Raw genomic sequence first — 14,468 nt, 5'->3', positions numbered from 1 at the left:
CAAATATTTCAACATCTTTGACAGCATATTTTCTTCACATTGGGGGTCATATTTTGTTCAATTCACATATCAAAGTCCAATATGAACAAGTAAACTATCACTATTGTACAATAATTAATTCACTCTAAAACTTTCACAACCAATTTAATAGTTTAGCAACCTTTAGCTTTTATCAGTGGGTTAGGTTTTTACAAAATGCACAAGTAGGCAAACAATGTATAACAATACCCTCTATGCACAACATAAGGTTCATATATTCTCAATTAAAAATCCATACGATTCTACTTTATTAGAAGGCTAAACTTAATAAAATGTTCAAGTTAGGCAAATAGTACACAATACAACATTTACTATGCACAACACAAGGTTCATATATTCTCACTTGAAAGTCATGTGATTTTAATTTTTCATTAGGCTATACTTAATAAAATGCACAATAGCTCAAAGTTCATTTTTGCACAACAAATGCTCCAACATTTTTGATAGGAGATTTTCTTCATACTGGATCATATTTTATTAAGTTCATATGTAAAAGTCTAATATGAACAAGTCAACTATCATTATTATACAACAACTAATCCACTCTAAAATTTTCATGGCTAAAATGGTTTAGCAACTTTTTGCTCAGATCAACAGTAGAATCACAAAATAAACAAGTAAACTTGCAAGCTTAAACATTTGTGCTTCACACGAGAGACCTATTACAACTTCAACAACTAAAAGACACACATGCACTGAATCAATGAGGGAGAAACAAAATTGAAGATCCTTACCTCTAAACAATAATGATAGAAATAGATGACGTCGCTTGAATAAGTAAGACGAAGAAGATCAACAATGGCTAGCGATACGCAACGAAAGAGAGGAAAAATCATAAACTGTGTTTCATCTATCAACACCCATGACTTCTACACTCATCTACGCCGGCAACGATCAACAATGATAGTGCAATGACTGGTGAAATGAGAAAAAAGACAAGAAAAACAGTGAATTATGCTTCATTTGTTTTGTTTTTTTGAGGGTTTGTGCATCATTTTTAGTTCAAATCAAACAAAGAGTAAAATAGTATTTTTGCTCTGAAAAAATATTGCAATTGGGCCTTAAAGCCTGCAGAATAATTTTAAATTAATTTAGACTCTAAATATAATAAATTTTATTTTTAAGACTTTTAATGCCATTCTTCCATACATATATATTGTGTGGGTGTGTAAGGGGTGCCCTTACAGGTCATTTTGCCACCCAATATATTAAAATAATAACGAGCCAGCCTGTGTTTGTTTTAAGCGGGTGGGACTGATTAGAGGTTATCATCCTCGACCTGCCTGTGGAAGCCTCGTCATAGGTGGACGAGTAACTGGGCAAGACTGAAAAAAAAAAAAAAAAAAAGCCTCTCTCTTGCTCGGCGCTCGCTCATGCTCTCATCTGAGTCTCTCGGCCGCTGCCTCTGAGTCATCTCACTCTCAGAGAACCTCAGTCTTAAACTCTTATCGTCGCCGCCATCAATCCCTCATCGTTGAGCTCTCCTGAATTCATGCCATCGCGTTGCGCCGTACCCTCTCCTCCTCTCGCCTGGTCTGTCTCATACTCATGGTGTCGCACACGCACTCCCCGGCAGATCTGAACTCACTGTGACCAAAACTCAGTCAGACCAGGTAAGTTAACTGATTCTGATTCTGACCAAAGCCCCATTAGAAATAAGTTAACTGATTCGTCTCTACTGTTATACTTTTATCTCTACTTATTGTGTTCTTGTTTTGTTTTCCCTTAATCTCTCTTGATTTGTAGATAAGTTAGAATCACTGAATGGAGGAAAATAGTTTGTGGATTCAATCTTCAAACCTTCTAAAATCCTTTTTTCGGTTATGTCTTTCTGCATTATAGTTAGACTAATTAACCTTGTCACCTGGTTACCTTGATAGATCGGAATTATATTATTGAAACATTCTATATAGTTTTCTCCGGTACTCGGTAAATATTACCAGAGATATTCTCTAATTCCTATGAGATGCAAGATATGGATGATATATTACTGGACAGATGGTGTTCTCTGTAGCTTTTCAAGATTTTTATGATTTTTAAATTTTAACAATGTATATCATGCCAATCTTCTTCTTCAATACAAGCTAATACAATAACATAAGGAATTTGTTTACGTAAATAGAATTATGGAGCTGTACTGTTTGGTGATGCAAGCAATTTAATGCTAGGTGCTGGAGGCTGCAACTGCATTTCTAGAATAACAATAGAAACATTCACTTCTCTTTTGGTTTTACATGGCATTTGAAGCATGTAGGGGAAGCACAGTTACGTTAAAGCAACTTGGTCATTGGATTAGCTGGTCCATGTTGATATTGTGAATTGATTTTTAATGTGGAGTGTAGAACAATTTTTACTATTCAAGCTCTTTTTTTTTCTTTTTCTTTTTTCCTTTTTAGATTCAAAGTTGATGCATTTGATCCTTTTCAATATCTATCACTTCTTTGATGATTTCTGCTATTAGCAATTAGTATCTACTTTCATAATTTTGCATCCATTCCCTGCAGGTCGTTGAAGGATAATTAATATAATATACCCTTAATGGCAATTTTTTAGGTAAGTAAATTTTGTTTATATCTTACTGCTTACAAGCTTTGCAGGTATAGGTATTATTTTTCTTGGGACAAATTTTAAGTGCAATTTATTAATACTGATATTTTTTTCAGCTCAATGTTGTATGATTGATGTTTTTAGGGGTTTGTTGATAATTTTAAATTTTTGATTGTCTTCAATGGATCTTCTAGGTTCATGAATTGTGTGATACCTGTATTAATGCTCTTTTCTTCCATAATCTTTCTTCTCTCTCATTTATCTCTTAATGCTGCATATCAGTACCTTCTGTAGATCTACATGATTCAGATTGTCCAATAGTGGAGTCTTGACTTGTCATTATGTTGATAAATACAAATGATTTCACTGCTTCCTTTATTTCATGTAATCAAGTACACAAGTAGCCACTATGATTTAATGAGAGAGCACTGACTATTTAGCCGAAGCCTAGCCTAGCCTAGCCTATTTCTTTCCCTACTTTAAATAATGCTTAATAGGATATGATAGAAATGAGATATGATATGTGTGATGATAGTATACACTTGAGGGGAAAATATAAAAGAAGGACCTTGGGAAACAATGACTCAGGAGATGTGTTTGCATTTGACCATACTGATGTTTCTCAAGTGAAAAAGCAGGTAATAATAGGAAGCCAATGGTATTTTTCCACATCTATGTAAGAGAAAATCAATTGGAGTTCATCAGTAAAATCTAGCAGAGATGGATTTGAGGTCTTGCTGCATGACATAAGCTAGAATTCTTGAGTTTCATATAATTTCATCCATTGTAATCTTTATTTAGCATCACTATACTGCTCCATGAAACATTGATCATTACTTAACTTATCCTCTCATTTGTGCAACAACAACAACAACAAGCCTTATCTCACTAGATGGGGTTGACTGCATGAATTATATGATGCCATTGTGTTCTATTATTTATTAAGTTTTTAGGAATATTATTAAATAAAAGGTCTCACTTAACAACATCCTCTCATTTGTGCAGTTTGTTTGATTTAAATAATGCCTCATCCATTCAGGTTACTAGATATAAAGTTGTGATATTTTTGGCACTTAATGTTGGAGGATATCTTTATGTTTGACAAATTGGTGAACATCTATATGAGCAATTGAAGCAGAACAAAGATGAGTGAAACATCTTAATTATCACTTAGCAATTAGAAGTTTTGGTCCCTGCTGATTCCTCAACGTCAAATGTAGGAAGTGAAATGAGGAGTAGATATTGGCTCTTTAGTTATTTTAAAAGTTTTTCTATGTTATAGAATGGAAGAAGATGAATTATTTTCCTGGATCTAGTATTCGGTGATGAATTCTTTCATTGTGTAAGAGCCATTTGAATAGGAAATCATATTGTTGACTTGATCGGTGCTGTTGTCATTTGAGAGTACTGTTAGATTGTTATGGTAATATTGTATTGTTCAATTTTCATTATTGGCACTACTTTTTTTCTGCTCTGATTTATAGACTACCGTCAATGGATTTATTGTCTGGAATTTATATCTGACATAATAACTCTCTGGGCTAATTTTTATTTGGATTATTAAATTGTTATATGAATCAGGTTTTATTTAAATGACATGTAGGCTTTAAATAGGTTTATTTAAAGGCTACAATGTGTAGGTCTTGAAACCTACTCAAAGTCTGTATTTTTTAGGGAGAATTTCATCTAAGGACTATGGAATTTCATCTATATTTTCAAATTAGGCCCAAAATATTCTGAAATTTCACTACAAGATGTTCGACCTGAATTGAAATAAAATTATAAAATAAAGTGACCAAAATATCCTTCTTTAGTATGTGGCAGCATAGCAAGTAACACAATGGAATTAACAAGTAAACAATAGAAGTCAATGTGGCGATTTAAATCCGTAACTTATTAAATTGTTATCATAACTTGTAAAATCAGCTATATTACTTGTCAAAAGGTTTTTTTTACTTGTTGAGTTCCTTGAGTTTCTTGTTACGTGAAGTACATTGCAACTAACATGACTACTAATCCTTTAGAAGACTTGTTAATTCATTAACTTTACTTGTTAATTCCCTTACATTACTTGCTAACTCTATGACTTTACTTTTGAAGTCCATATGGCAAGTTAAATCTATTACTTGTTAAGCAGTTAGCATGACTTGTAAAATGAATTACATTACTTGTTAAAAGCTTTTCTTGTTAATTTACTTATGTTACTTGTTTTGTTGCCTCATATTGGAATAAGGATAATTTAGTCATTTTGTTTTACAATTTTATTTCAATTCAGACCCAACATCTTGCAGTGGAATTTCAGATTGTGGGCCTGCTTAGAAAATATGTCACATGCAAGGTCCTTAGATGATATTCTCCCTATTTTATTATTAATTTTTGTTTTTATGTTGGCTTTGGTGGGTTCAAAGCCTACCTAAGGCCTTCAAGGCCTAATCCCTTAAGCCTATTAAAAGGTGTATATTTTAAGTAGGCCTTTAAAAAGGCTAGGCCAGGTCTTTTGTAGGGTTAGACTTGAGCCTAAAAGAAAGCCTTACACAAGCTCCAGCTCAAGCTTTAGGCCCCTATTACATGCTCAAGCTTGTTTGGCCAAACCTTAGATTGTTCTTTTCTCTAATTGGCTTACTAAGGCATCTTTGTTAAATTACTTAGAACAAAAATTAAAAGGGTGTGATAATAGCTATGCATATTTCAAATGTTTCAGTGGTGATAGACTCCTACAGAGTGTAATATAGGTCTGTCTGTGCTATATGTCCAGACCAACTAGTTAGATATGATTATGTTGGAGACAGATGATCATGCTCTGATTGTATTCTTATCTTTTATTGTTCTTTAATTATTTATATCTCATATTGGCCATGGTTGCTCGATTGTTCTCAATTGTGCATGTCTGTTTGCTTATTTAAGTATATGTACCTAAAATGCAGTGAGAAATGTTGCAGCCTTAGCTTTCTCCTTTTTTTTTTTTAATAATTATCTCTTTAATTTTCTTCATTACCTACCAAGCTCAAACGGTTGTTAATTGGAGCTCCTTTGTCTTTCACTCTACAGGGTTGGCCATGCTCACTGTGTCAAATTTTTACCCATCTCTGGTTAAACTAAAGCCTTCCTCACTTTCTCCCCCACCTGGTGGTCAATGCCATTTGCATTTCTCTATACCTCCCTCCCTCGATTTTAACCATCGGAGCTTTTCCTTGCGCCAATCACTTCGTATTCGATCTATTGATGCCGCTCAGCTCTATGACTATGAATCAAAACTCGCCAATGAATTTCAGAATGCCCAGAAGCTCAAGATTGCCATTATCGGTTTTGGCAACTTTGGTCAGTTCCTTGCTAAGACCCTCACAAGCCAAGGACACAATGTCTTAGCTCATTCTCGCTCTGATTACACTGACATTGCTCGTAAACTTGGTGTCTCATTCTTCCCTGATCCTGATGACCTCTGTGAAGAACACCCTGAGATTATTTTGCTGTGTACATCAATAATTTCCATTGAGCAAGTGGTGTTGTCTCTTCCGTTGCAGAGATTGAAGCGAAGTACATTGGTTGTGGATGTGCTTTCAGTGAAGGAGTTCCCCAAGAATGTGCTTCTGGAAGCCTTGCCATGTGATTTTGACATTATTTGCACACATCCTATGTTTGGACCTGAGAGTGCCAGGCATGGATGGAGTGGTCTTCCTTTTATGTATGATAAAGTACGAATTGGGGATGAAGATTCAAGAATTGCTCGTTGCGAGAAGTTCCTTAATATTTTTGCAAGAGAAGGGTGTAGGATGGTTGAGATGACTTGTGCTGATCATGATAGATATGCTGCAGAATCACAATTCATCACACATACTGTGGGGAGGGTTTTGGAAATGTTAATGTTGGAGTCAACTCCAATAAATACAAAGGGGTATGAGAGTTTGTTAGAATTAGTAGAGAACACATCAGGAGATAGTTTTGATTTGTATTATGGGCTCTTTATGTTCAACAAGAATTCTTTGGAAATGTTAGAGAGGTTGGATTTGGCTTTTGATGCTTTGAGGAAGCAACTGATCGGGCGTTTGCATGATGTTGTGAGAAGACAGTTATTTGAGAATGCTGGAAAGATGCAAAATGGTAACCACGCAGTGTTCAATAATGATGACAATGCATCCTCCAAAGATACAAGGTAACTTCAAATCTTGCTGCAAGTCTTGTGATATTTTTTTCTTGGTTTACTATATATGTTGAAAGCAACTTTAATTTATAGGCTTTTTTTGCTGATTTACTTTGAATCGGCTTAGTGTTCTTGTGATTAGAATCAGGATAAAGCTATATATAGTTATGCTAAATTGTTAAAGCTAGTATCAAATTGAGTAAGCGAGATGTCTGCTGTTGTTATTTACATGAATCAGAACATTCAATGCACCACAAAACAAACAGTGGTAAATAGCTTTTGCAGGGAAGATTTTAAGTGCCTCCCTTCTATTTTTCCTTTTTGAGGTTGGGGGATGGTGTTATTAGTCTCTTTGACGAGGTCTAATCTAGCATAACATATAATGTTGTTACCCTGCAGAATCCATGATTTTGCTCAAATGTACAACTTCAAGTCAAATAATTCCTTCCAGCTTGATGAGAACTCAAAGCTTAAGATTGCAGTAATTGGATTTGGCAACTTCGGTCAGTTTCTTGCAAAAACTATGGTACGCCAAGGCCATGAAGTGTTAGCATACTCTCGAACAAACTACTCTGATGTGGCCCAGGAACTAGGGGTCTCTTATTTCAATGATGCAGATGATCTATGTGAGCAGCATCCAGAAGTGATATTGATTTGCACTTCCATTCTATCAACAGAAAAAGTTCTCAAGTCTTTGCCTGTGCAGAGACTAAAGAGAAGTACCTTGTTTGTTGATGTACTTTCAGTCAAAGAATTTCCTAGAAACTTGTTTCTTCAACACTTGCCACCTTATTTTGATATTCTCTGCACTCATCCTATGTTTGGGCCTGAGAGTGGGAAAAATGGGTGGAAAGGTCTTCCCTTTGTTTTTGATAGAGTCAGGGTTGGAAAAGATGAATCTAGGATGTCTCGATCTGATCGGTTTCTTGACATCTTTGCAAATGAAGGGTGTCGAATGGTTGACATGTCATGTGCTGAGCATGATTGGCATGCAGCTGGATCACAGTTTATCACACACACTATGGGGAGGATTTTGGAAAGGTTGGGTTTGGAAGCAACACCCATCAACATAAAGGCTATGAGACTTTGTTGAGTTTGGTAGAGAACACTGCCGGAGATAGTTTTGATCTGTACTATGGCTTGTTCATGTACAATGTAAATGCAATGGAACAACTACAGAGACTGGACCTAGCTTTTGAATCATTGAAGAAGCAGCTTTTTGGCCGTTTACACGGCGTCTACCGCAAGCAATTATTTGAAAAAGATGAAATATATGCTTTACCGAAGAGGCCCTTGTTGCCAGAGATGTCTGAAGATAGCAATGAGGCATCATCCTTCTCAGAAACTGCGGACATTAATGAAAATGATTTTCAAGTTGCCATCTTTTGTGGTGGTTGCTCGCTTGAGGCATGGTCTGCTTCGTGGGCACGCGGGCACATGTAACAATATCTCTTCGCTGAAAATACCAGTAGGATGATGTTATTATGTAATGCTTTATTCTAGGTGCGTTATTCCGCTATAAATTCTATTTAGTGGATCTGTGAAGCTTTCTCTCGACTTGCGGAGAAGCTGGAGATCACTAGTCTGATTATTGAGAGCGACTCTGCAGCTGCCATCCAGCTATTGCAAGAGTTGCTGTACACAAGAGAATCTGCTAGAGGACAACGTGGCATACACTTCGCATGTTTAGAGAAGGCAATATGTAGGTTCGATAAGCATAGTTTTTTGCTAGGATGAGAGATTGTGTTGAACCTCTTAGGGAACTGGTCACCTGATTTGTATGGAGACACTATGGGGTTTCGAGTTGCGACTAATTATTCTATTATTATCAAAATGAATTGTTGTTGGGTTTTGCCCTGATTTTCACAAAATTGTAATACTAATTCATCCCACGCCAAGTGTTTGTACAACTTTCTTTTAGCTGAACGTGTGCGCATTAAATTGGGTTTCCTGTAAAAATGTCTTCTCAGTTTAATTTTTTTAACGAAACGCGGTTTCTGAATTTGAGTTATCATGAATTTGCCTTCATACTCAGCTTTTTCAACGAATGGCCAATGATCATTTATACTTGTCCATTTTTTTAACCAGGTCCTGTCACACTTTAAACTTGTTCAAACACCATGGATGCTTGTTAATTTAACATGGTTGCTTGTCAAAAATTAGTAATCATTTGTTGATACATCTACTGATGCACATAAACATATAATGAATTTTGCAAGTGTATGGGTCATAAAAATAATACGTGATGAATCAAGGTCGATTTGCAAAAAATCAAGTTAATTAATAATTAGACAATAAATTTTTCATTTTCATTTAAGTTAAGAAAAAAAATTTGGAATTTAATATTGCAAAATAAGAAATTAAAATTATATAAATGTGTTAAAATTAAAAATTCCAACAACTACAAATAGTCAATGCAATCTAAGATAGTTAATCCCTTCTTCAATTTATAGAGCATATAATTACCCAAATAAATTTACTTAATATTAATTTGCTAATCTAGAGTATTAATATGAATAATTATCTTTTGATTAATTACACCTCTCTCTTGAATTAATATGTTATTCCTAACATAATTACTCAAAAGGCAAAAATGTATAAATCCAGTCTAGTGTGATTATATGGGTCCAATGGTATACTTCTATTCTATTGGTAAATTAGAATAAATTTAATTCCACATTGCTCAATCTAATAGTCAAATTCAAATTTTCCTCCACCGAGGCAAAACTAAACCCCCAAATTCACACTCAATGGTGATCAAGCATTAAGTAGACAAATAAATACAAAATTAAGTAAACAAAACTAATATTAAGTTCAAATAAATGGTTCAAACATGCTCTAATTTAAGAATCAATTCATAGCTACCCTAGATTAAGAGAAAAACAGAAATATATATAGCAAAGTAAAGAGAAAAAGCAAAGAAAAGCTTAATTGGAGCAATTTTAATCTAAACCCTTGATTTTTTACTAAACCCAAGCTTCTCCAACCCTTTTTGGCTCTTTTCCTCTTCCTGAATGTTGAATGCATAAAAATGAGGTGCCCAAACTCTAAAAATTCGCTGAGAGTCAAAACTGTGCGTTTTATTAAAATCGTGTTTCACTACAGTAAATATAACCTGTTTAGATTTTCTTTTTAGATTTAATTTCTTGACTTGGACTCTAAAATTTTCTTCTTTGGGCCCCTAAATTGGGTCTATCTGCATGCATAAAACCCAGAATAAATAATAGAATTGATCCACTAATTTTTAACATATTTTTAAGCTTATTTTCACACACATTCATCCACTTAATTATATTTTTGCTAACAAAATTTAAATAAATGACTTCAATTACATTAAAAACACTAATAAATTTAATAAAAAATTATAAGTCATCATCTACACTTGTCCATTTTTTAATTCCGCCGCGTCACTTTAAACTTGTTGAAACAATTGAGTGCTTGTTAATTTAAAATGATTGCTTGCCAATTCATATGCCTCTTTTTTTTTTTTTTTGGGGGGGGGGGGGGGGGGAGAAGAGACCCAGTCTTTTAGTGTGATTGTCAATCTCGATCCTTCATTGTGATTCCAAAATTCAATTCAAGATAAATCACAAAGAGTTGAGCCCCAAAGTAATTTTTGTATTTAAATATTTCTTGTGGGTCTGTAATCTCTTGAACCATCTAAAGAGTGAGAAATTCTCATGGAATAGTGCTGGTGAGAATTACATACATACATACATACATACATATATATATATATATATATGTATTATGTAAATTTTACAATGAATCATATCCTTTTTAAAAGTACGTGAAAATATAAATGTAGTGCCATTTTATTTTTTATTTTTTGAAAAAATATCTTTTTTAACCAAATTGAAAAAAAAATCCTAAGCCTAATAGTTCTTGCAAATTTGTACAAATAATATTAATTTTATTTTCTTAAGCTGAAATAAAAATTGTATTTGTTTTGATACATAAATAAAATTTATAATCAAATTAACTGAGAATAACTTTTTAAAAAGTCAAGTTAAACAAAAATCGATCGCATCTTTTTGTTCTTAGACAGCAGAAAATATTTACCGTAGATCTTTTTCAACTAAATTACGTATATAAGAACTAAACTTCAAACCTCAAACTATTTGGTTAAGTGGTGAAAACATTTAGCAATCACGCTAACTTTAATTAATAATTCTTCATATGATTTAAAAATGAAAAAAAAAAGGATTCTTATATGATTAAATAAAATTCGTCGAAAGTCTATTTAATTTTATGCTATTCATGTTTGGGTAAAAATTACTATTCTTATTATTCTATCTTAATTTTTTTTAAAGTAAAGAAAAAAATATATCTGAATGCCTTACAGTTTACTCCTTAAAATTTATTTTGCTTTAATTGAGCCATTATAATTTGATCAATAAAATTTTTAATGCCTGAAAGTTAAATCCTTAAATTTTTTCTTTGATAAAAATCAAGAACCTCTATATTTTTATTAAATGATTATATAACTTTCGAATTAATTACATACTTTTTATAACTCAAAATTTATATAATTATATTCTCTTCTAAATATTTTTAATACATGTAGACTTTTTATAAAAAGAATTAATAAAAAAGTAAACAATGTATTAAATAAATTTTTTATTATGGTTAAAAGTATTAAATTAAATTTTGTGTAAATTCCAAGAGTATTTTTTGTTTTGTGAGATTTAATAATTCATTATTAATTTTGATCTTAAGGGGTTCACACACACATAAAAAATCAAATTGTAAGGATTTGATTAAAATAAATAAACTACAAGGATCTGATTTAAAATTGAAAAATTATAAGGATATGTAGATTAATTTTTCCAAAATTAAATTGTGAAATTAACACAAATATCATATGTAGTTGCACGTAAATATTACATGCCGATAGATAATTTCATTTAATGTACCAATGGATGTTAGGTTTAGCAGAAGAGACTAGTTCTTACAATTTAGTGAACAAATGTTTGAATTTTTGATGGGACAACTGCCCCACATTAGTGTCAAACTATACCTCAAATAAGATTGTCTTATCTAACTAAGAGGAGACGTGAACAATTTAAAAATAATTCTATTTAATGTAAAAAAAATTTATGCAATTAAATCCAACTGGAAAAAAAAAAGATACTAAATAATTGGTACTTACATTTGAAATGTATACGCAATTTATCTAAATTAACAGAACAAGCTAACATTGAAGATATTATACCAAATACATATGAGAAGAATTTAGGGAATTACTTAATTAGTCAAACAAGTTCACTGGAAGGAAATTAAATATTACTTTAGCAAAACAATGACCCTAACGGATAGTGAAAAAAATGCCTCATAAACGAAACGGCTTGTAATTTTTTTATTTTTATTTTTTGAGAAAGGTAAAAATTTAAAATTTTGGAGAAAGATGACGTAAGAATTCTCAAAACTAAAGAAACAAAAAGAAAAAAAAAAAATTATGGAACAATAGCCGACTACAACTAGTATAAATTGCCGACTCAAAGTTGAAACGGCCAGTAAAAATTGAAAGTTTTAAAGGAAGGGAGAAGTAGTAAGTGTCTGTAGCCGTTACATCATCTATGGTTTCGATGAATCCTCAAGGGTGGTCCTCACTTGCATCCTTGCTGCTACGGGTGGTTTAATATTTGGCTATGATCATGGTGTTTTGGTAAATGATCCAATCCCTTCTATCTATTTTCTACTTTAATTTTACTCACTTCACTTGGATGGTTGTTAATTTTGCTCATCAATTTATTGAAATGAAACTCTAATGAATTTTGAATCTTTGTTTTAAGGCGTCATCTGTTTGATGTCTGAATGAACTGCATTTCCCTAAAGTCTTTTATTAATTCTTCATATAATCGTAGAAGATATGTGGTTATCTGAATTTTGGTGTGTCGCCAGAGGAATGGCGTCCTTTTGTTTTTTGTTGGTGGAGTTATGTCTATGGATTCTTTTCTCGAGAAATTCTTGCCATCTGTATACTCACGAGAGGCAAATTCAATAGTCAGATCCTGATACTGTTAACATCTTCTCTGAAACTAGCAGCTATAATTTCTGGTCATGGAGCATCCACGATCATACGAAAGCTTGGAAGGAGACTATGATGATCGGTGGTTTCTGCCCTCAAAACTTAAAAAACTTAATTTCCAATAGCGCAAAGAGAGAGGAGTTGTGGAATCTTTTGATCGGAATATTGATTGACGAGGCGGTGATGAGCAGAGACTTTAATGGAGGAGATTCACGAGCGACGTTGCTGGTAACCTTTACGACACGTATCTTTTTGTCTAAAGACAAGTAGTGTAAACAACGTTGAAAATTCGTTTCACAATAACACATTGTTGAGTCTTGATCACCATAAATAGAGTAAACCACATCGTAAATATGCGCTCATTAAAGTCTGATATTCTCATTGTTTGAGCTTTTGTTTGTCTATATTACTCTAAAACTAGTAGCCCGTTATCATCGGAAATATTTTTGGGCGTGTGAGATGAAGACGATATTTGGCGGTCGGGCTGCTCTGCCAAAATGGTCGGCGGCACTTTGTGGTTGTGGACAGAACCCGAGAACATGCAAGGTCTTGATGATACTTTCCTATGTGTAAAAATGAATATTATGATGCATATATGCTGAATAATGAATGGAATTATGACAAGAGAATGAATAATAACGAAGCAGTTAAATCAAGCTTTTAATCTTAAGTTTAGGAGTTTTGTGGTAATTGAAAATTTTTGGTAAGGGTTTGGACGAACACTAAGTATAATTTGGATTTTGAGATAATGTGGGACATTGGTTAGTGAAGTTGATGTGTTGAAATGTTTAATAGGATGGTTAGAGTGTGTGGGAATGGTTGGTATTATTAGAAAAGGAATTTGAGTAGTTTAAGCATTTAGAACTTAGTGAATTCGGAGTTATCCAGAGTGATAATTGATGGTTGTCACTTATTGGTATAGATTAAGCATTGCTCAAGCCTTATCGTGCATAAAGAACGTGTGGAGCTAACATTGAGTCACGGTAACCCTTTTTGTGTGACAAAAGTTTGAGATAACCATATAGTTTATTGTGTTTATTAACTATTGTAACTATGTAGAAGTAATTTTAAATGATAAAGTTGTGGTTTTGAAGAGTTTTGTGCATAATTTGACATTGTAAAAGATTTTTACAAGAAAAAGTGTTTTGTAAATGGTTATTGTTTCTAATTAAAATGTATATACTATGTATATAAGTACGATGTGAAAATGTAATGAAAAGTAGTGAAAATTGTGAAAGAGCATGATCATAGGGAGTAGGAGTTCACCTGAGATATGTGAAAATTTGTGTGTGTAGAGATAGGTGAGTGAAAAATCCATATGATTAAGCTAATGGCAAAGTGTCTCTGGGGCTAATGGCATTGTGTATAGTGAGTTGGACACCATAGTATGTATTTTGTTATGGAAACGAACCATTTGGAAAGTACGATGTGAAAATGTAATGAAAAGTAGTGAAAATTGTGAAAGAGCATGATCATAGAGAGTAGGAGTTCACCTGAGATATGTGGAAATTTGTGTGTGTAGAGATAGGTGAGTGAAAAATCCATATGATTAAGCTAATGGCAAAGTGTCTCTGGGGCTAATGGCATTGTGTATGGTGAGTTGGACACCATAGTATGTATTTTGTTATGGAAACGAACCATTTGGGTTTCAGCTTTCATCTTTTTAATGGATGATTATTTGAGTGCGAGACTGGTGCCATTAGCTAGAGGGCT

The 14,468-nt window shown here is 33.2% G+C and overlaps 1 protein-coding gene across 1 annotated transcript; it reads left to right on the top strand.

The window, feature by feature from the left end:
• The first annotated feature begins 1,297 nt into the window (after positions 1–1,297).
• Positions 1,298–8,616, top strand: LOC129311272 (arogenate dehydrogenase 1, chloroplastic-like). Its single transcript, XM_054953465.1, is given in 5 exon segments — positions 1,298–1,652; positions 2,544–2,592; positions 5,635–6,736; positions 7,124–7,791; positions 7,794–8,616. Coding segments are annotated over 3 exon segments (2,136 nt in total). The 5' UTR covers positions 1,298–1,652; positions 2,544–2,592; positions 5,635–5,642; the 3' UTR covers positions 8,168–8,616.
• Positions 8,617–14,468: the final 5,852 nt, after the last annotated feature.

Source organism: Prosopis cineraria, unplaced genomic scaffold, assembly GCF_029017545.1.
Source record: "Prosopis cineraria cultivar Desert tree isolate PC_DT_omini unplaced genomic scaffold, ASM2901754v1 PC5, whole genome shotgun sequence".
Taxonomy (NCBI): Eukaryota; Viridiplantae; Streptophyta; class Magnoliopsida; order Fabales; family Fabaceae; genus Prosopis; species Prosopis cineraria.
The sequence above is the reverse complement of the archived record's forward strand: the minus strand, read 5'-3'. Positions and strand labels throughout refer to the sequence as shown.